Source organism: Nomascus leucogenys, chromosome 16, assembly GCF_006542625.1.
Source record: "Nomascus leucogenys isolate Asia chromosome 16, Asia_NLE_v1, whole genome shotgun sequence".
NCBI classification, from domain to species: Eukaryota; Metazoa; Chordata; class Mammalia; order Primates; family Hylobatidae; genus Nomascus; species Nomascus leucogenys.
In genome coordinates this window covers 75133095-75157208 of record NC_044396.1, presented here as the reverse complement: position 1 = coordinate 75157208, position 24114 = coordinate 75133095, and the positions used below count along the sequence as shown (strand labels likewise).

General features: G+C 38.3%; 1 protein-coding gene across 12 annotated transcripts in view; it reads right to left on the bottom strand.

Annotated features, from left to right (window-relative positions):
- TBC1D31 (TBC1 domain family member 31) overlaps positions 1–24114 on the bottom strand; it is an 82822-nt gene that overhangs the window by 42155 nt on the left and 16553 nt on the right. For 11 of the 12 annotated variants that reach the window (XM_003256170.2, XM_030795411.1, XM_030795414.1 and 8 more), the window contains 6 exons: positions 16883–17034; positions 13210–13369; positions 9326–9526; positions 5103–5279; positions 1265–1344; positions 1041–1187 (listed from right to left, as the gene is read on the bottom strand). In XM_003256170.2, coding sequence (XP_003256218.2) covers positions 1041–1187; positions 1265–1344; positions 5103–5279; positions 9326–9526; positions 13210–13369; positions 16883–17034 — 917 coding nt within the window. Of the gene's footprint in view, positions 1–1040; positions 1188–1264; positions 1345–5102; positions 5280–9325; positions 9527–13209; positions 13370–16882; positions 17035–24114 lie in introns of those variants that run through there. The other variant, XM_030795420.1, reaches the window with a different exon arrangement.

Genomic DNA, 24114 nt, shown 5'->3' with positions numbered 1-24114 from the left:
CAGGGGGAGTGTGTGTATTTTGGGATGTGGGGTGTCGAGTGAGTGGGAATATTCACCCAGCATGATTGGCTATGAGTTGGCAATTGTTGAAGCTGGGTGATGGGCATGGGGATATTTGTTACATTATTTTTAATTCATGCTTGAAATTTTTCATAATAAAAATTATTTTTAAAAAAAGTCTTTGGCTGTGGAACCTGGGCTTAATCTTAGCTCTATCACTGCTGTGACTTGATCATATTTCCTAGTCTCTCTATGCCTTGGTTTCTTTACCTATAAGTTAAATGTGCCTAACACATGAAAAGCATGTTAAAGGATGAGCTACTGTTATTATTAACTTCACTGGATGCTTCCTAGGAATAGACTCTAGTATATGCATTCTAAAAGAGATTCTCATCTAATTTTCCCAATAGTCTCATGATGTTGGTGTTATTACCACTTTTAGATAAAAATTAAGGCTAAGAAGTAAAATAACACGTCCTACATCACAACCATTAAGTGGTAGAATAAGAATTCAAAACTAGGTCTTTTGCCTTCAAATTCAAAGCTCTTTCCACTATGCCTCCTTGTTCTTTTTTTTTTTGAGACGGAGTCTTCCCCTATCACCCAGGCTGGAGTGCAACGGCGAGATCTCGGCTCATTGCAACCTCTGCCTCCCAGGTTCAACTGATTCTCCCTGCCTCAGCCTCCCAAGGAGCTGGGATTACAGGTGCCCGCTACCACACCCAGCTACTTTTTGTATTTTTAGTAGAGATAGGTTTCACCATGATAGCCAGGCTGGTCTCCAACTCCTGACTTCAGCTGATCTGCCCACCTTGGCCTGCCAAAGTGCTGGGATGTTCTTTTAGATTAACTGAAAGAGTCCTATTTTCTAGAACACAACACAAACTAATATTCACATGTAATATATGTGTATGTACCTTTTTAAAATTAAACCGACATATCACATAAGGATAATCAAACTGACAAAACAATATTTTATAAACAGGAGATTTTAAAACATTGCAGGTCTCATACACATTGCTGCAATATACAGAACATACCTCTGTAATACTCTGAGTAGTTTCCTACTTTTGATGGGGTATTTCTTCTGAAGGTTGAGAAATGCCACATGAGTCCCCTTATCTATGAGGCTACTAAAAGCAGTATGATTTTCAGGCAGTTGTAGTAGAGAGCGCCAAATGAACATTCTGAAATAAAAATATATTTTAATCCCCCCAATTTTTTTTGAGCAAAACTGATGTAACATACAGAATTTAAATTGTACCTGTATTTTGTTGGATATTCACCATAGCCTTTTAATAAGATTTGTAAACGCTTTTTGTTTAATCCATCTGGTAATTCATTCTACAAAGAAAAAGATAATATTAATAAATGATCATTAAAAATGAAAAGGTGACAAATGGTAATCTAGTCCACAGTGACTTCCCAACTTCAGAAAACAACACACAGTAAGACATACTTGTGTATCATAGGTCTTTTCCCCACTCCCCTCTCTCCTTCTCTTGGGTATGCATATACATAGCCAATAAAGTTCATGATATAGTACCTTCCCTAAACGAGCTTGACAAACTCTTTCTGTAAAGGGCTATGATATGGTTTGGCTGTGTGTCCCCACCCAAATCTCATCTTGAATTATAATCCCCACAATCCCCACGCATTGAAAGAGGGACCTGGTGGGAGGTGACTGGATCATGGGGGTAGTTCCCCCATGCTGTTCTCATGATAGTGAGTTCTCACGAGATCTGATGGTTTTGTTAAGTGTTTGACAGTCTCTCCTCCACGTATTCCTCTCTCTCCTTCTGCTGCCTTGTGAAGAAGGTGCCCGCTTCCCCTTCACCTTCTGCCATGATTGTAAGTTTCCAGAGGCCTCCACAGCCATGTGGAACTGTGAGTCAATTAATTCTCCTTTCTTTATACATTGCTCAGTCTCAGGTAGTATTCTTTATAGCAGTGTGAAAACGGACTAATACAGGCCAGTTAGTAAATATTTTAGGTTTTGTGGGCCAAGAAGAAAAATCAAAATTATATATTTATATATAACCACTTAAAAATGCACAAACCATTCTTAGCTTGAATAGCCGAATTAGGCCCATCAGCTGTCATCTGGGACTCCTGCATCAAGAGCAATCCACTCTGACCGCTCCCCCCCATCTCTCTCTTTCCTTAAAATTCTAGGCAATTCCTAGCATTAAAGCATCAAGGACAAGTCTGGCAGAAAAACACGTGGGAGTTCATCATTTTATCCTAACAGACATCAGCTCCTGCTGATAGTCCCTTATATCTAAGACTTTTAAGTCAATTTTTACCTTAATAAAAAATATTTTATAGAATTTAGGATTATAAAGCTGTTTTCATATATTATCTCAACTGGATCTAACAACTATATGAAACAGATGAAATGTCTTCCTTTAGTTGAGAAAATGGGAAAATCAGAGAAGTTTGGTGAATTGCTTATGGTCACAAATCTGCTAAATCTTGGCTCAAGACTCGAAGCCAGACTTTCTGATTTAGTTTAGTGCTCTTTTTACAAGAAACAGGTAGTCCAGTGTAAGAGAAGGGTGAAGGGAAAACCCAAGATGATGGTGAATGAAGATACTTGAGTGCCATGTTAAAGGTATAGAGGGCAGCTACAGCAAATGAGAGCAATATGATCCAGGAAGACTGACTTCGCCATCAAGATACCTGCTGCCATTGAAGCCTCTTTTTAAACAAAGAAAAAGATGCCCTGGAGAGTTTGGCCTCAGTTTGATCTGTCCTTGTCTTGACCATGAGCTGATAAAGTTCCTTCTTTCCTTTCCACGTGCTAATGCAAAGATTAGTTGAGGACTTGCACTTCACCCCATCCAAGTGTTCTACTTTGACCTACTTTTTAGAGCTGGCTATGGTTTCCTTGGAAGCAGCTCTATTCCTTGACATATTTCTGTAGGATATCCAGATTTGATCCACACTACAATGCTGCCAGATACCCTGACATGATGAGCCTTTTACTTCCCGAAGTTACTCATGACCATTCCCACCAGTTTTCCCAGAAAAAGGTCCTGCAAACTCTGAAGCCAGAACATCTCAGAGATACCATTCAGCTTATCTTTGCATTGAAGCATTCATTAAATAGGAGCAATATTGCCCAATCTTTACACAACTAGGCTAGGCTTGTGTCTGCTATTCAGTTTTTTCTTTAAAGAAATAATATTTTGTTTAGTTACGTGAAGAGGTTATAATACTATAAAGAAAATCAAGGGCATAATTAACATAAAAGTGAGGACAATGGTTATATATATGGGGTAGGGAGAAAAATGTGAGGGGGATAAGCACACAGGGGGCTCCAAAGCTACAGTAATGCTCTATTTCTTCATGTGGAAATGGGTATGTGCAGAAAAAAGTGAACACAAGCCGGTCTGAGCCTGCTACCCTTAGAAGGCTTACTTGCAAGGTCAGCCTTTGGCTGGTGTCTAGAAGTTGAATTTCAGGAAAGTTTTCACCACCCCCAGAACCAATAAAGAGTGGCTCATTGGGCTTAAACTGTTTGTACAATGTGGTTTATGCTGAATGCCCGCCTTCCTTCTGGGAGTCTGAAATTTGAAACCTGTTAAAACAGGGTACCTACAGAACCAGCCTCTAGTAAAAATCCTGGGCACCAGGTCTCTAATAAATTTCCCTGGTAGACAATACTTCACACATATTGCCACACATATTCATTGATGGAGGAATCAAGGATGTCTTGTGATTCCAGTGGGAGAAGACTGCTGGAAGCTTGTGCCTGGTTTTTTCTGGACTTCACCCCATGTGTCTTTTCCCTTTGCTGATTTTGCTTTGCATCCTTTCACTTTTAACATATTATAGCAATGAATATGACTACATGCTGAGTCCTAATAAATCACCAAACCTAAGGATGGTCTTGCAGCCACCTGACACAGGATACATATGTAATCTTTTTATTACTTTTCATTAAGTTGTAATCTGTTTTAGACACTCTTCTGTGTTGCAAGATCCCTAGAGGACGCCTGAAACCTCAGATAACACTGAACCCTAAATATATTATGTTTTTCCCTATATATACATACCTATAATAAAGTTTAATTTATAAATTAGGCACAACAATAGATTAACAATCATAACTTATAATAAAATAGCACAATTCTGACAATGTCAGTATCAGTACTTTTGTGCTCTACAGAAGTTTTTTAAGTAAAATAAAGGTTACTGGAACACAAGCACTGTGATACTGTGACAGTAGATCTGATAACCAAGAGGCTACTGAGTGACTATGCTAGACAAAATGATGCTTCATGTGCCAGGTTGAACAGAGCAAGATGGCAGGAGATTTCATCATGCTGCTCAGAACGGTGTGCAATTTGAAATTTATGAAGTGTTTATTTCTGAAATCTTCCTTTTAATATATTTGGACCACAGTTGATTACATGTAAACAAAACCATGGAAAGTAAAACCATGGATAAGGAAGGACACTGTATTAAAATCAATGTGAAAAATAACAGGTATTATTAGTGAGAATATGGAGCAACTAGAACTCTCAAATACTGCTGGTAGGAATGTAAATCAACTACTGTTCAATCAACCACTTAGGAAAACTGACAGTATTTACTAAGTTAATCTACAGTGTATCAGTCGAGTAGTTATTCTGGGGTGGGCGGGGGTAAGGGAGAGAGAGCGTGGAATGGAGCAAGAAGCTGATGGTAATGTGCCAGTTTTTGATCTGGGTGCTGGTAACATGGTGTGTGCATTTTGTGAAAGTTCACTGAGCTCTATATTTAATGTGTACTTTGCATATGTGTGTGTATATATTTGTCATTAAAAAGTTTTAAAATCCCTTGAAAATAATGTAACTTCTCTATTAATAGCTATATTTTCTTTCTTTCTCAAAGAAAGAAAGTAATCACAGCACTTTGAGAGGCCAAAGTGGGAGGATCACTTGAGGCCAGGATTGAGACCAGCCTGTGCGTAATTTAGGTTACAACTTTATTCTCTTCATTTATTCTCTTTCTTTAATTCCCAAGAGAGGGAAGAGTGGTGATGGCTTAGAAATCACAAGACTTGGCTACAGCAGAGTCATGACAAATAAAGTTTAATTACCAAATATTCTTACCTTTTTACTTTCAAAATCACCAGTCAGGTCTTGTTTTAATATTCTAGTTTGTATTTTGCTTTCTCTAGATTTTGCTGGCTGCTGTACTCTTCCTGATGTTACTTTCCTCTTAAGATCACCGGAACTCAGTTTATTCTTGGGCAAATCTTCAATAACTTTCACTAAAGGTGGAGGCGGCTAAATGGAAAAATAAATATATATATTCTAATGGATATCCTTGGAAGATAGGCCTGTTAATATATAATTTTCAAAATTTGCTTTAATAACATGCCATAGAATTATTCTTCAGGCAAAAAACCTAAGTAAAATATCTAAGAACATTTGCTTTGGCTAATAAATCGAAGCAAATTTCTGCTGAATCCTTTTGAAGAACATAATAAAGATACATGATTAACAAGCAATAAATATAATTATTCCTTGAAAGCTGGCCTTAAATCATTTAATACCAAATCATGTTTACACATACATAGTTAGTATGGTGATTATTATCTACAGCAAAAAAGGTACAGTTAGAGGTATGGCCCTCTAGAATTCTGACAGAAGTATCCTAATATTCTTTGGGGTCAAGTGAAATTTCTCAGAGGAAACTGCCAAATGACTTTCTTCTAGAAGCATGGAATCTCTGCCCCTCTATCCCTTGGTTAAATGTTTTAATCTGCTTAGCGATCACTATTAGTTCCTTACTGTATCAACAGTTTAAGCAGTTCAGACAATGTGACTTAGAACTTATACCTTCATTTTTATGGGGCTCATCAAACAGGGAAAAAAATCTGAACAACTTCAATTTACTTAAAGTAACATTACTCACTAGAACATTTTCTCCATAAATAATATTCTCTTTGAAATCAAAAGATCTTCCTTCTTCAAAGGAGCAAATAAGGTAACTCAGGCTTTCTAAGTTCTAAATACAATTCAAATACAATGACCATTTACAGTTTATGATTCAATTCTTCAATTCATCTATGGGATGGGATTAATAGTGGCCTGACTTTTGAATATTACCCATCTTTAATATCCTTAAACTATTTTTTGACTTCAATCCATTCTTCTAAATTTTTATTAAAATTTCCATTGTAATGTCACAATTTCCTGTTTGAGCCTTTCCTCTACCATGAAGTATCACCTCCCAAAAAGAACCTGAGATATGACCTGACTTGACATACCTTTGTAGTGTTAAACCTTCAACATGTAAGAATTCATTTACTCTATTACCACAATACCAGAAATTCTCCAATGACAAGAAAATAAAACTGGTAAAAATGGGACAAAGGTGAGTTATGATTTATAGAGAATATAGAGCTGAACATTAATGTAGCCTGGAACAGCCATAAAGACACTGACAGTACTGGGAATGTTTCCAAAAAATAAAAAAGATCATTCTACTTCTAAGCTAGCTTTTCTATTCACGTGATCTCAATTTGCTCAACAGATAACAAGCAGAAAGGAACTAAATGACTCATTTTTACCACAGTTTTTCTCAGATCTCTGCTTGCCTCTATTAAGGTTTGGCAAGGCCAGATGTGGTGGCTCATGCCTGTAATCCCAGCACTTTGGGAGGCCAAGGTGGGTGGATCACCGAGGTCAGGAGTTCAAGAGCAGCCTGGCCAACATGGTGAAACACCATCTCTACTAAAAATACAAAAATTAGCCGGGCGTGGTGGCATGCGCCTGTAATCCCAGCTACTAGGGAGGCTGAGGAAGGAGAATTGTTTGAACCCAGGAGGCAGAGGCTGCAGTGAGCCGAGATCACACCATTGCACTACAGCCTGGGCGACAGAGTAAGACTCCATCTCAAAAAAAAAAAAGAAAAGAAGGTTTAGCTAGTACTGTGAAACTGACTATTCAGAGGCTGAAAACTCTCAGTAAGAACAGATATTAATACATTTCAAAAAATTTATTAATATATAGCACATATTATAATGTAAAAACATATTTATATAGTATACATAATGATATAAAGAGCAAAAGAGCAGCAGAGTATAATCCCGTATGTTTAGGGACAAGTATGCATACACACACGTGCGCGCACACACAAACATATATGGATAGTTAATTCTCACCATTTGCAGTGGTTCTATAAAGTCACCATGAACACTCAATTAGTGAATACTAAAACACTGCTCCTAGGGGAAACACGGAGTCAGGTTCCTGAGAGCCTCATTAATCAATCAATACATATATGTGTGTTTTTGTTTAGAGACATCTTATTTAATACATATTGCTGATTCCTTATCATTGAACTCACAGCTGAGCACTATAACTCATTCCTGAATGAGTTTATCTAACACACGTATTTTCTCTGTAAGGTAAGCCACAGCCTTCCTGTGTTTAGAAACAATAAATAGCGCTTCAGCGCTACACTTGGGGACCACTTTAAGCAGTAAAATCTTAACAAAAAGCTTCAAAATGCAAAAAAAAAAATGGTATTAAGTAGACCACAAAGAGGATACTTGTTTACACTATGAGAGCTGAAATAAGAAGACAGAGTGTTGCCTTGTTTGACTTCAGCTGGGAACAAGGGTGTCTGGTGACTCAAATTTTCACTGCTCTGTGCATGTCCCTGAATGACCATGAAAGCACTGCAACTATTAATTTTGAAGTTACAAATAAATTTTAGTGAGTAGGTGAATTCTCATGTATAGAATGCACAAATAATGAGGAGTGACTATATATATTTACACACATAGAAGAGAAATTGGGAACGTATAAATCAGAATCATCTGAGAATGGTGAGACTTTCAGTGATTTGTATTTGCCTATTTGCTATTCTGTATATTCTTATTTTTTTCTGCAATAAGACACTAACTACTTGTATAATTTTTTAAAAGATAAAGAAAACAAAAAGGAGGAGGCACAAACTTTTTTTTAGAATAAAAAAAGGTGGCAAACGCCACTCCAAATGCACCCAATCTCATGTGATCTTGGAAGAATTGGAACACCCAGAACTGCTAGTTACTCGCTGTGTGATTAATTTTGAACATGAACTTCTTCCTGTGTAAAATGAAAGGGTTAAATCAGGTGATCATCAAAGTCTCTGTTAGAGCTACCAAGGTGCAATTCCAGACTGGAAGACACAGGACAATATGACTGGTTAGCTGGAGGAATTTTAGATAACCAGAGAAGAGAAGTGAGGCATGCATTTTAGTGAAATGGATGGTGTGGATAATAGATGCAGAAATAAGGATGGTGTCTATGGGGATAACGAGGGAAGCTGTAAGTTCGAGGAAATAAGTTAGACAGGTAGACAAGATTAGAGAGAACACAGAGAGCCAGGCAGAAGAGTCTGGACTTAATTCAACAGGCGAAGGAAGGAAGCCACTAAAGTAGCATTAGTTAAGAAATGATGATGAAGATGGAAGGATGGGCAGGGCAAGCACTGAGGGCTCTGAGTTTAAGATATTTCTTTAAATTACCGTTAGTCCAGAGTAGTTAATGAAGACCAATACATGGATAGCAATTATGGAGGTGGAGAACAGACAGCACATTTATAGATATTTCAAATTTAAGAAGTTGGGCTGGGCGCAGTGTCTCACACCTGTAATCCCAGCACTTTGGGAAGCCAAGGCGGGCGGATCATGAGGTCAGGAGTTTGAGACCAGCCTGACCAACATGGTGAAACCCCATCTTTACTAAAAATACAAAAATTAGCTGGGCGTGGTGGCATGTGCCTGTAATCCCAGCTACTCAGGAGGCTGAGGCAGGAGAATCGCTTGAACCTGGGAGGCAGAGGTTGCAATGAGCCAAGATCGCACCATTGCACTCCAGCCTGGGCAATAAGAGCAAAACTCCATCTCAAAAAAAAACAAAAACAAACAAAAAAAACCAAACAAGTTATATGACTTAGTATTGACTGGATTTAGAAAATAAAGGCATAGGAAGTCATAGAGCTTCAAGGTTTCTAGCTTATGAGATGGGAAGAAAACATGAGAGAGAATTGAAGAAAGTAGGACTGAAGAACTCTTTAGGGAAGGAGATAATGAGTAACACCTAAATGAGAGACATCAAACGGAGATGTCCCTCAGGAAGGCAGCAATTTAAGAATGGAGCATACGTGAGAAATCAAGGCCAGAGATGTGGCTTTGGGAGTAAGAGCAACAAAATATATCCAGAAAAATGGAGAAGTTCCAGGTAAGTTAGAAATAGTAGCATGAAGATTTTATTCTTGATGATATAATATATAAGTGTTTATAAAAAGCTGATGTTGATTACTTCATCATACATACCTTATTTATTTCTTGTGTTAAAGCCTGAATTGAATATATGTTTAGACTTCCATTTTCCATAATAGATGCAATGTACCGTCCATGTGGGCTAATTGCTGATGAGCTAATTCCTTCATCAAGGCTCCCAATCTCAAAGAGAAGTTTACAAGTCTGTATATTGATAAATCTCATAATACCATCTTGACTTAGTACTCCAAGCACCTAAGAGAGAAAAAATACAAATTCCTAAAAATATGTGATAGTCAATGTCTGAAAGTCATACTATATACACGTCTTTACATGTATGCAACGTTTATGTACGTGTGTGTGTGTGTGTGTGTGTGTGTGTGTGTGTAAATATATATATATTTTGAGGGAGACACCCAGAGGAAATTCTATTCTCAGAGAGACATTATATGTTTTATTTTATTATTATTATTGTTGTTTTGAGATGGAGTTTTATTCTTGTTGCCCAGGCTGGAGTGCAGTGGCGTGATCTCCACTCACTGCGACCTCTGCCTCCTGGGTTCAAGCAATTCTCCAGCCTCACCCTGCCGAGTAGCTGGGATTACAGGCGTGTGTCACCACGCCTGGCTAATTTTTGTATTTTTAGTAGGGATGGTATTTCACCATGTTGGCCAGGCTGCTCTCGAACTCTTGATGTCAGGTGATCTGCCTGCCTCGGCCTCCCAAAGTGCTGGGATTACAGGCATGAGCCACCACACCTGGCCTGGTATTATATGTTTTAAAATCACAACTTATGGCTCATGTTGATTATGCCCTGGCTCTAATCAGAATCAGCAGGGAACCTATCATGGTAGACTATGGAAAGGTACCCTAAGAATCTTCCCTTCCCACAGGCAGATCATACCCACTGATGACATATACAGGGGACAGAGGATTAGACAATGATATAGTTTGAATGTGTCTATCCAACAGCAAATATTGGAAACTTGCTCAATGCAACAGTGTTGGCAGATAGGGCCTAATGAGAGGTGATTAGGGCATGAGGGCTCTGCCCTCATGAAAAGATTAATGCTGTTATTGTGGGAGTGGGTTTGGTATAAAAGGATGAGTTTGGCTCCCTCTTGTCCCCTCCCATTCCTCCCTCCCTTTCTCACCTATATGAGGCCTTCTACTATATTATGACAGAGAACAAAGGCCTTCAAAAGATGCCAACTTCTAGATCTTGGACTTCCCAGCCTCCAGAACTGTGAGAAATAAACTTATATTGTTTATAAATTACCCAGTCTGTGGTATTCCAATACAGCAGCACAAAACAGACTAAGACAGACAGTTCCTAACTTTTGCCTCCACACTGGCTATCAGAAACAAGGAGTGTGGAGGGTTTGCCTTCCTGTACTCTTTCCATAGCTAATCAAAGCTAACATCAGCCCTGCTGCCCCCACACAAACCTGTCACTCCCACTGAGGCTCCCCACTGTCTGCCTGTTTTCAGCAAATATTTTAAGTAACATTTGGAGAATGGAGAGTTTGTGAGTTGCAAGGGTAGTAGAGGGCTAGAAGGGAAGCTAGTCTTTTAAGGGGAGAGAAAAGTTTAAATTTTAACTCATAATTTCAAAAATTAAAAACATGTAATAAAGGCCAGGCACAGTGGCTCACACCTGTAATCCCAGCACTTCGGGAGGCAGACACGGGTGGATCATGAGGTCAGGAGATCAAGACCATCCTGGCTAACACAGTGAAACCCCGTCTCTACTAAAAAATACAAAAAATTAGCCGGGTGTGGTGGCAGGCGCCTGTAGTCCCAGCTACTCGGGAGGCTGAGGCAGGAGAATGGCGTGAACCCAGGAGGCGGAGCTTGCAGTGAGCCGAGATCGTGCCACTGCTCTCCAGCCTGGGTGACAGAGTGAGGCTCCATCTCAAAACCAAAAACCAAAAACCAAACCAAAACAAAAAAAAACATGTAATAAAAAAGTTTAAGCAAAAAACCCCTATGCTGCCTTGTCTAAGTGCAGATTCTCTTCCCAGTGGCAGTGGCTGGTAAGTGATGCCACCATGTGATTGCTTGAAATGCTGATGTCACTTATCATACAAAAGACGGTAAAAGGCAGTTTGGAGGTGACACTCTATAAAGTTCTCCTGTTGGTTGGCTTGTAGGAAACAAAGCCCCTCATCTGCAGTTGATGCAACTCCTCTGGAAGTCAACTGGAAGATCTACCCAAATTACAGATGCACATAACCCTTATGCCACTATTTTGACTCTGGGACTTAATCCTACAAAGAGGATGTGTGAAATGACTCTTGCGAAATGTCATTCAGTGAGCATTATTTGTAACAGGAAATGACTAAAAATAGGTTAACTGCCAATAGAAGACTGGTTTAAAAAATAAACTGCAACACTATGCAGTTGTGAAAAAGAAGTTCTGCACTGATACAGAACAATTTCCAATTTAAGAATAAAAGGTAGACTGGGCACAGTGGCTCACGCCTATAATCCCAGCACTTTGGGAGGCTGAGGTGGGTGGATCACTTGAGGTCAGGAGTTTGAGACCAGCCTGGCCAATATGGTGAAACCCTGTCTCTACTAAACATACAAAAATTAGCTGGGCATGGTGGTTCATGCCTGTAGTCCCAGCTTCTTGGGAGGCTGAGGCAGGAGAATCACTTGAGCCTGGGAGGTGGAGGTTGCAGTGAGCCGAGATTGCACCACTGCACTCCAGCCTGGGAGACACAGCTAGACTCCATCTCAAAACAACAACAAAAACGGAAGAATAGAAGGTGCAAGGCTGTATAAAATAATGGGAAAAACATAACACTATATATAATAACAGTGGATATGGGGGGAGGTGAACAACTAGACAAATGGTAGAAAGGCATGACAGACTTCCTACTGTATGCTGTTTTATGTTTTCAACCATGTGAATATATTACCTAATCAAAAACGTAAGTAAAATGGACATGATATATACATACATGCATATGTATGTATGTATAGAGAAAGTTGGATAGTGATAAGTGACTTTGAGATTATGCTATAAAATATAAGTGTTATATAAAAAACCCACAATCAGGTCATTAAACAAATGTTTGGTAAACTGGTGCCTTAGCACAGTAGGTAAAAAAATATATACTATAAACCTGAGCTATCCATGCAAGTATTTGAATTAATACAAATTAAATAAAATTTAAAAATAAGGTCCTCATTAACATTGGCCACATTTCAAGTGCTTGGTAATCACATGGGACTAGTGTGACCATACTGGATAGCATAGACACAGCACATTTCTGTCATCATAGAAAGTTATTAGATATATGTAAAACATATATATAATCTGTTAAAATACAAGATCCATGACAGTCTATTTGAAATAAGAAAGTTAAGGTTTGACAGAACTCAACTCTTAAAAAGGAATAAGCGAAGGGGGATAGGCAAAGAAGCCCTTTGTAAACTAAGGAAAGATACCAATAAAAACATGTCTCACAGAGTGAGCAACCAGTTAGGGTAAATAAAATAACAACACAATGAAAACATTTTAGTTCTAGTCCAATCTTTAATCCTTACAATTAACAGGAATGTTGACGAGTCAATGTTTCTTGTTGTTAGTGTTATAATCTGTAAAATGGGGAGAATATCTTTCCTGCCTATGCCAAAGAAGTAAGGATCAAATGAAAAATAGCATGCTAAAGCACACTGCAAACCAGAAAGTACAATATAAATTTACAGTATGTTGATTTTATAAAAAGAGCAAATTGTCAATAGTATAAAGAATACAAGATTTTGAAATTTTTTTCAATTCTAGACTCTTCACAAAAATAACATATTTGTAATTTCAAACTCTTGTAATGGCCACGGTGTAAGTTAAATAAATAAGAGCTAATATAGTTCAGACATGGATGTGTTCTTTCTCAAAAAGTACAGTGCCCTACATTTATGTTACTAACCTGATTAGAACCAGCATCAAAACTATCAGGAAGAAATTCTAGATGGCGAATGGCTCGAACTTTAGTGGGCATCTGGATGATTCTAAAGAGCTGCCTAGCTTCCAAGCACCACAAATGAAGATGATTTGACTTGCCTCCAGCAGCCAGGATTCGGCCATCTCTATATAAACAAAAAAGTGAGAAAGAAAAACGGGTTCAATTGTTTGTAGCAGCACTGTCCGACAGAACTTTCTATGATGACAGAAATGTGCTGTGTCTATGCTATCCAGTATGGTCACACTAGTCCCATGTGATTACCAAGCACTTGAAATGTGGCTAATGTTAATGAGGACCTTATTTTTTAATTTTATTTAATTTGTATTAATTCAAATACTTGCATGGACAGCTCAGGTTTATAGTATATCTTTTTTTACCTACTGTGCTAAGGCACCAGTTTACCAAACATTTGTTTAATGACCTGATTGTGGGTTTTTTATATAACACTTATATTTTATAGCATAATCTCAAAGTCACTCATCACTATCCGACTTTCTATATTTCACATACAGCTATATAGAATTGGTGGTACATGGCTATATGAAAAAAACAAAACAGCCCAAACTTTTTTCCTGCTCAAAGAAAGCTACCTTAATAAGGTACAAAAAGAGTAAGTTGTTTTGACTTGCAAGGCCATTGCTCATTCATTCAACAAGAACTTGTAAAGGACTTACTAATTTTTAAAAAGTGTGATAATACTATGGTTATGTTCAAAGTGTCTGCTATAAGCCAGGTATGGTCTCAGAAGCCAGGGACACAGTTAAGGCTGCACAAGTCAAGTAATCCTGCTCTTACAGGACTTTCGTTCTAGAGGAGGCAAACAAACAAATAAATGAACTTGATCTCAGCGGGTGATAAGTTCTATATAGAACTATAAAATAAAGTGATGAAAGCTGGGAAAGGAGGAAGATCTGCTACCTGAATGACACAAATAGGCCAGTCATGGGATGATTTGGAGGAAGAATTCTATCCTGATCAGTATTCCAGACTGGCTGGTACAAAAGTGCTGAAAAAGCAGTAAGGTTAGTATATAACGAAAAGTAAGTAAGAGGTCATACTCAAGTGCATTGCCATATGAAAGTACACTGCTATACTCGGATGTGGCTAGAGCAGACTAAGGAAGGAAATGAAATGAAGCGAGGGAGGCCTAGGCCAGATGACAGAAGGCCTCGGGAGAAATGAGGGGTGGGGGGTTCGATTTTACTCTGAGTGGTTAAATAGGAAAGTGACATGATCTGACTTACTGATTTATAAAAACCACTTTATCTGCTGTGCAGAGAATGACTATAGGAAATGAGATTGAAAACAGGGAGAACAAATAAGAAGGCTATTATAGTAGTCTAAAAGAGGCTAGGGTAGCTTGGATTAGGGTAATACCCACAGCAATGAATAAAAACAAATTGACCAATTTGATATATAGTTTGGTTGAGTTGATGGGATTTACCGATGACTTAGAAGAACAGGGTGAGAAAAGAGAGGAATTAACAATTATTTCGTAACTCTTTCCCCTGACTAGAAACAATGATCGGCCCAGTCAAAATGAGAACCCCTAGCATCCAGATTAGGGTCTTGAATTACCATTTCCCAAAAAAGAACCCAGACTCTTTAGAGAAATGGCTAATTCCAGGGTTAGGGCAGGAATTGTACAAGATAAGCTTGGAACATCTTGTCATACCAGAAAGCATGAAAGCTATCACAGGCAACTGGAGTTGTAGTAAAAGGATGCCAAAGCCAGCAAAAACAGGATCCTATTAGTCAAAGATGAAAGAACTGGAACATCTCTAAGAATGACAGCTGCAATGTATTAGAACATGTCAACTACTCTAAGCCTGTAAGTTTACAAAGATTCAAGATAAAAAACTTCATTGGTCACTTTTGAAAGATGACAATAAACCAATTCATTACTTCGAAAACTAGTTTAAGAAAAAAGAAGGGAAAATTAAGCATTTATCCTGTCTTTCCTTTACAACTGTACATCAAATTAACCAAGGGGTTGATGAGAGGAAGTTTCTTTCTATAGAAGGTTATTAACTAATAAGTGAAGAAGAAATGAGAGAATTAGAACAGCAGCATTTTGCTAACTTCTAAGGCAGTACTGGATCTAGGGAATGATCACTAATGGCTACTGACATCACAAAAGAAAACTGTTCTATGTTGTTCCTGACGAAATTACACAAACCACCTATAATGTCTTCTTGTCCTTAAATCAGATCAAGCCTCCAGTTTTTAGAAAATACAGGTATAACCAGTATACAGGAAAAATACAGATAACAGAGGATCATATTAAACAATACCACATGAAAACAAGAGCAAAATCCAGAATATAGAAAACTCTAGAGGAGAAATGACCAGTTATTTAATGAATAAACTATAAGGAAAAAAAAGACGAATATATCCACAAAATACAATCTGTGAACCTTGTTTTCCTTCTTATTCAAACAAATCAATCATAAAAGCCAGTTATTAGACAAATCAAGGATGTTTGAACAATAACTAGATATATGACAATATTAAGACATTCTTATTAATCTTAAAAAAGTGTGATAATAGGTCGGGCGCAGTGGCTCACGCCTGTAAACCCAACACTTTGGGAGGCCGAGGCGGGTGGATCACCTGAGGTCAGACGTTCGAGACCAGCCTGGCCAACATGGTGAAACTCCGTCTCTACTAAAAATACAAAAATTAGCCAGGCGTGGTGGCAGGCACCTGTAATCCCAGCTACTTGGGAGGCTGAGGCAGAAGAATTGCTTGAAGCTGGGAGGCGGAGGTTGCAGTGAGCTGAGATCGTGACATTGCACTCCAGCCTGGGGGACAAGAATGAGACTTCATCTCAAAAATAAATAAATAAATAAATAAATAAATAAATAAATAAATAAAATGTGATAATACCATGGTTACATTTCCAAAAGGGCCCTTATCTTTCAGAGATAAACTGAAATATTTATGGATAAAATGATATGCTTAGGTTCTGCTTCAAACAATGCACTGGAGAAGTAGGTGAAGTTATTGATAAAAATAGAAATGGCCAGGCACGGTGGCTCATGCCTGTAATCCCAGCACTCAGGGAGGCCGAGGTGGGCGGATCACAAGGTCAGGAGTTTGCGACCAGCCTGACTAACACGGTGAAACCCTGTCTCTACTAAAAATAACAAAAATTAGCTGGTGTGGTGGCGCGTGCCTATAATCCCACCTACTCAGGAGGCTGAGGCAGGAGAATCGCGTGAACCCGGGAGACAGAGGTTGCAGTGAGCCGAGATCGTACCACTACACTCCAGCCTGGGCGACATAGCGAGACTCCATTAAAAAAAAAAAAAAAAAAAAAAAAATGGCCATTTGTTGATGATTATTGTGGCTTATGGAAATATTTAGTGGTTCTGATGGAGGAACGGCTGGTATAAATAAAACAACACACACACACAAAAAAAGAAGAAATTCTTAGGGGTTCATGTATTTTTCTATTTTTGTGTATATTTGATATTTTGCAAAATAAAAAAAGTCAGCAGATCATATCTAAATTTGAAGGTAACTTTTTCTAATATGACAAAAAGATACTGAATAAAAACTAAATGAAAATTTGTAATTTTTTACCAGAAATTAAATTTCTTAAATATTCCTAGTGTCTTAAAATGCACATTACCTGGTCACAGCAAACACTTTGTATAATATACTAGAGCTTTCAGGTGGAGCTGGCAATTGATATTTACAAAAAAGTGTGTCACATTCCCAGGCAAAAATGGAATTATCTTTAAAACAGCTGAGGATGGTATTACTTAATGGTAGAAAGAAAACCTAAGGAGGAATAGAGAAAGTTAGTTTTCACATAAGGTTCACATAGTACTCTTTAAATTTAAAATTATACAAGTAGTCTATTTTTCTTTATTAAAATATTCTTAAGCTGGAGAAAAATACATTTCTAATATATGACAAGGAGTAATACTGATTATTTCATAAATTATTATTAACTAAAAAAAACCCTTCAAACGAAAACTAGGTACACTATAATCATTAGGCAAGTCACAAAATTCTAAACGACAGTTTAAAAAATTTCACCTAATATTATTAAAGAGTTAAATGAAAACAAGATACAATTTTGAGTATCAATTTTACTTTAAAAATAAAGCACATTGGTCAGGTGTGGTGGCTCACCCCTGTAATCCCAGCATTTTGGGAGGCCGAAGCGGGCAGATCACTTGAGGACATGAGTTCGAGACCAGCCTGGCCAACATGGTGAAACCCTATCTCTATAAAAAGATACAAAAATTAGGCTGGGCGTGGTGACTCACACCTGTAATCCCAGCACTTTGGGAGGCCAAGGCGGGTGGATCACCTGAGGTCAGGAGTTCGAGACTAGCCTGACCAACAAGGTGAAACCTCATCTCTACTAAAAATACATAAATTACTCAGGCATGGTGGCAGGCATCTGTAGTCCCCACTACTTGGGAGGCTGAGACAGGAGAATTGTTTGAACCCGGGAGGTGGAGGTTGCAGTGAGCCAAGACCCTGCCACTGCACTTTAGCCTGGGCGAAGAAGTGAGCCTTCGTCTCAAAAAAAAAAAAAAAAAAAAAAAAAAAAAAATTAGCCGGGCGTATGCCTGTAGTCCCAGCTACTCAGGAGGCTGAGGCAGAAGAATCCCTTGAACCTGGGAGGCGGAGGTTGCAGTAAGTCAAGATTGCACCACTGCATTCCAGCCTGGGTGACAGAGCAAGACTCTGTCTTCAAAAAGAAAGCGCATATATGCATACACAAAATGGGGTGTGTGTATATATATATTACTCCCACAAAATGGGGTGTATGTATATATTACTCCCAGCAGCAGTGTATGACAGTGCCTTTTCCCTATACTTCCACCAACATTTGATATTTTTTAAACATCTATCAGTAGTATTTAATATAGTGTTTATATTAGTATATAGTGTTTATATTAGTATATAGTTCTATATATACTATATATATAGTAAAAAAATGCACTGTTATACACTGCTGCTGGGAGTAAAAATTAGTTAAAGATACTATACAATATGTGTCAACAGCCTTAAAATATATATCTTCCCAAATTAGTCAGTTTGCTTTTAAAAGTTAGTCCTGGCTTGGCGCAGTGGCTCACACCTGTAATCCATAATCCCAGCACTTTGGGAGCCTGAGGTGGGCGGATCACCTGAGGTCAAGAGTTTGAGACCAGCCTGGCCAACGTGGTGAAACCCCATCTCTACTAAAAATACAAAAATTAGCCAAGTGTGGTGACAGATGCCTGTAATCCCAGCTACTTAAGAGGCTGAGGCATGAGAATCACTTGAACCCGGAGGGTGGAGGTTGCAATGAGCTGAGATTGCGCCACTGCACTCCAGCCTGGGCGACAAGAGTGAAACTCCATCTCAAGAAAAAAAAGTCCTTTGGGAATACTGGGCAAAGTGTTTCGAGATAAGTAAGTGTTAAGCCATTTTTTTATAAGAGTAAAAAGGTGCAAATGCATATATAATCCTATCTTATTACAGATTCAGTTCATTTAATGGACAACTGAGAGTGAAACTGACAGCAAAGTTGAAAATGTCATCACTTTATTCTCCTAATTTTCATTTTTCTATCACATAAGCATAAACAATGCTTCCTTTTGTTAATGCAAAATTATTAACGGAAATTAACCAATATTTTCTCACAAAAGTTTCAGTGGCTTCGAATATAATTTTGTGTGTCATCTGTACAACATACACACATACATAATGCACTAGAGAACATACTGGTTAGCAAAAATAATCTACTCAGGATTAATGCCAATAAGACAATAAAAAATACGAACTCAACTACATCAGATACTGACAGATCAGGCAAGGGCCTGATCAAGCTCCTCACTTCTTCCTTGGCTCACTTTGCTAAAGACAATCTGTGGTAGATCTTTTGCTATCAGATTCACTGTTAGGAAGATTTATAATATGAAGGCCTTACAGATTTCTATAATCTATAATGAATACATTAAAACACTGTTTCAAAACTGATGTCAAAAAGTGACTTAAGAAAATTATTATTATAATTAGCAGTCATTTTTCTGGAAAAGTAATAAAGTTTATTCCTACTGGGAAAAGCAGAAGCTTAAAAGTTAATGAGCATCAACTGCTATTTTAGCAGAATAACTGTGATAGATTATTGCCTACATGATTATTCATTACTAGATTTGTGATTTTAATTGCCATATTTTAATGATTATAAAATTGTTCCTAATGAAGCATGTCATTATTATTTAGATAGTGTCATCTCTTGAGAAACATAAAAACCTTAGGAAAAACTTCAAAACATTAACAAAGTATACTTTTTGGGGGGTTAGGTTCAAGGACGGAGCTGTAGTTTTTCCTTGTAGGACACAAAAATCCTAAGCTTTCCAATTCAGTTTTAGGAGGTAGATGAACTCTTTTCAAGGTTTATTTTATCTATCTATCTATCTATCTATCTATCTATCTATCTATCTATCTATTTATTTTGAGACAGAGTCTTCCCTCTGTCACCCAGGCTGGAGTGCAGTGGCACGATCTTGGCTCACTACAACCTCCCAAACGATCCTCGTGCCTCAGCCTCCCAAGCAGCTGGGACTACGGCACGTGCCAACACGCTCAGCTAATTTTTGGTATATTTTAGTAGAGATGGGGTTTCACTATGTTGGTCAGGCTGGTCTAGAACTCCTGACCTCAAGTGATCCGCCTGCCTTGGCCTCCCAAAGTGCTGGGATTACAGGGGTGAGCCACGGTGCCCAGCCCTTTTTCAAGGTTTAAAGAGTTTAGGATACTAATATTAGCAAGTTAAGGTCAAACGTATTATTTGGCAGAAATTTAGTGAGTGTCCTGGGTACACAGGCTGAATTAAGTTCAGCAAAACACTCTTTATTAGATGTTTTGTGGTATCCATCACAAAGCCTTTTCTGATACCTACTGAACCACAGTAATCACAAATCCCGGGGATTCCAAAATCCCTAACTAATGAGCTGAATATCTTACCTCCAAGCATCAACAAAAGAATAAAAATGTACTAATTTGAAGAGGTATAACTGGTTTACCTGAGAAGCAGCAAGGCTTTAGATAAAGACAGGTTTGAATTCCAACTGCAATTCTCCCTTATACTATGTGATACTGAACAAATTACTTAATATTTCTGGACAAAGTGCTTAATATTTCTGAACTTTGGTTTCCCTTCTTGTAAAACGGGGATAATAATATCCACCCTTTAGGATTAAAGCTTTAAAATATTTAAAATGAAGGTTCATGGAACATACTGAACAACAGGTATCTATTACTATTACTAATAATTACTACTATTACTGCTTACAAAAATCAGCGGAAAGAGGTTAGAGTGGTAGGTTCCTTAAAAACAGTCTGAAATCAAAGTTCCATAGTTCCTTTTCTGAAACCCTTGGGGCCGGATGTGTTTCAGAATGCAGATTTCCAATTTTAGATAGGTAGTATGATGTATATTCTATAACATTATGTAGAACTTTAGGAGACCTGGGGCAATGCCCCATACTCAAATATATTAATACTTCAGCCTCATGTCAATTCAGTTCAGATTTTGCTGCCAAATGAATTGAGGTCAGATCGCATTTTGCCGCTGAGTTATTTAAGTACTTTTGGGTTTCTGAATTGTTAATATAATGTAGCTAAAAAATAAATAACAGTTACTCCACAGTTTTGTTTTTTTGAGACAGGAGCTCACTCTGTCGCCCAGGCTGCAGCACAGTGGTGTGATCTTGGCTCACTGCAACCTCTGCCTCCTGGGTTCAAGCGATTCTTATGCCTCAGCCTCTTAACTGGGACTACAGGCACATGCCAGCACACCACGCTATTTTTTGTAGAGACAGGTTTAGCCATGTTGCCCAGGCTGGTCTCAAACTCCTGGGCTCAAGCATCAGCCTGCCTCTTAAAGTGTTGGGATTACAGGTGTGAGCCCATGTGCCTGGCACCCTACCGCTTAAGCACATTGTCTAATTGCACTGAGATAATCCTATCATAAGCTTGATTGTAACAACAGCAACAGATGCAATTTTACTAAGCACTTACTACACAACCAGCACTGTGCTAACTTTGCATAGATTATCACACTCAATGCTGAAACCAACCCTGAGGGAGGTACTATGGCTGAGTATTCCTTATGCAAAATGCTTGGAACCAGAAATGTTTTGGATTTTTTTGGACTTTGGAATATTTGCATTATACTTACCAATTGAGTATCGCTAATCTGAAAATCTGAAATCTTAAATGCTCCAATGAGCATTTCCTTTGAGCTTGATATTTGAGTACTATGTTGGCACTCAAAAAGTTTCAAAGTTTGGAGCATTTTGGATTTCAGATTTTCAAATTGGGAATCCTCAACCTGCATTGTTTACTATTTTTTCCTACACATAAGATAAATAACTTGTCAAAAATGTTTAACATGAATCTACTCAAGCCTTTAGACTTAATGTCTAGTTTACAGAAAATGCAGGTGAAAGACAGAGAAGTTAAACAATAATGATGAAACAGAAAAAACAACTCCAGAATGTGGGGCATTTTCTGAGATAACTGGTCTGATCTCTCCAGAAAATTAATGTCATGAGAAAAAAAGTAGAAGACTGTGTTAGATTAAAAGAGCCATCAAAAATGAAATCCATAACAAAAGACCCAAAGCAAGTTACTGAAGGGTCACATGTGTCATCAAAACAAATAAATAAATAAAAGTTCTATTTAAAATATAGAATCAGAATCTGTAATAAAAATACGAGTTTAGTAAGAATTTGATAAGAATTAATGTTTTTAGGGGCACATGTTCTCAGGCTCTCCTGAGGGCTGTGTCATGGGAAAAAAACTTTTTAAAAAACTAACGTTTTACTTTAATATGAAGGTTACAGTTATTCCCTGTTTACAACTGAAGTGGTCATCACCTGGCCCATCTCTAGTCTTTGCACAGCCCAGGAGCTAAGAATGGTCACTTTTTTTTTTTCTTTTTGAGATGGGTCTCACTGTGTTGCCCATGTTGGTCTTGAATTCTGGGGCTCAGGAGATTCTCCCACCTCAGCTTCCAGAGTAGCTGGGTACCTGGCTTTAAATGGTTACATTCTGAATGGTTATGTAATTTTGCTCTTGAACTGCAAAGTCAAAAACATTTACTGGCCCTTTAAAAAAATTTGCTGATAACTTAGACTTTAGTGGTTTTTATTTTATTTTATATTTTATTTTATTTAATTTTTTGAGACAGAGTTTCGCTCTGTTGCCCAGGCTGGAGTGCAATGGTGCAATCTCGGCTCACTGCAACCTCTGTTTCCCAGGTTCAAGTGATTCTCCTGCCTCAGCCTCCCCAGTAGCTGAGATTACAGGCATGGGCCACCATGCCCAGCTCATTTTTGTATTTTTAGTAGAGATGAGGTTTCACCATGTTGGCCAGGCTGTTCTCCAACTCCTGACCTCAGGTGATCCACCCGCCTCGGACTCCCAAAGTGCTGGGATTACAGCCGTGAGCCACCGTACCCGGTCCTGTTTTATTATTTTAGAACAATTTACTATATGCACATATCACACTATACATACACTTTCACATTTAATTTTATTCTTATAGCACTAACATTAATATACTTAGGCACACACCACACTATACATACATTTTCCACAGTCCTAATTTTTAAACTAAAATGTCTAAATGTCCAAGCAAGGTTTGCATTGGCAACTATTCAGCGTATACTCATTTTAATTTCATAGTAAAAAGAACAGATGGTTTTTGTGTCATGTGTCATTGTTTCATAACTGTTTCCATGTGGGTTCAACTCCCAGTGTTCTCTTCTTTGGAACTTAAAATTCAAAATGTAAGTACTAAAGCAATTAAAGAAGAAAAGACCTACTAAGACATTTGGCCTAAATCCCTAATGAATAAGCTGGCACAACTTTTATCTCTTTTTAATTATTAAAAGCACCTTAAAGAACTCTGGGATTTCCATGGAGACTACAAAGTAAATTTTTGGTTGACATGCATTGCTGGCTGTTCATGTTAATAACCTAGAAATTAAAAGCAGTACTGCATGTATAATATAACCTGAAGCAAAATAATTAATCACACAAGAGACTCAGATACGTCTGAAAATAATATTTAGCTAATGAAATAGAAAGAAAAAAAACCTGAAAAGCAAAAGACGGTGGGTGTTAAGGAGACAGGGCCTTCCTTGGACTAAAACAACCTAGCAATGCCACATTTGAAGTGGGTTTGAGGAATAGGGCCTGTGTGCTCATTTGAATAAAATCAGCCAAACAGAAAGCTTTGAAGAGGGAAGACCTATAATTCCATCTTCCTCTGACTTCTCCAATTCTAACATTTTTAACACCAAAGCCTGGCACAGAACAGGTGGCTCACACCTGTAATCCCAGCACTTTGGGAGATGAGGCAAGTGGATCACTTGAGGCCAGGAGTTTGAGACCAGCCTGGCTAACATGGCGAAACCCCGTCTCTACTAAAAATACAAAAATTAGCTGGCTGTCGTGGCGCACGACTATAATCCCAGGTACTCAGGAGGCTGAGGCACGAGAATCGGTTGAATCTGGGAGGCAGAGGTTGTAGTGAGCTGAGATCGTGCCACTGCACTCCAGCCTGGGTGCCAGAGCCAGATTCCGTTTCAAAGGGGGAAGAAAAAAAAAAGAACAGGGAGGAAGAAGGAAGGGGAGAGAGGGAGGGAGAATCGGTGATGTGGACAATGTAGTGTGACACAAAGTGCCAGCTCCCTTAGGGTGGAAGTCACAGACTGACCCCTAGAGCTGAAGAGATATGACAGGCTTGGATGTGGGGGCTTGACGGAGGAAGAGTCACCGGGGCACTGAAAAAGTGTGGGACAGCCAAAGGCTCCTTGACTCCATCCCAGGATTTGGGAGGTC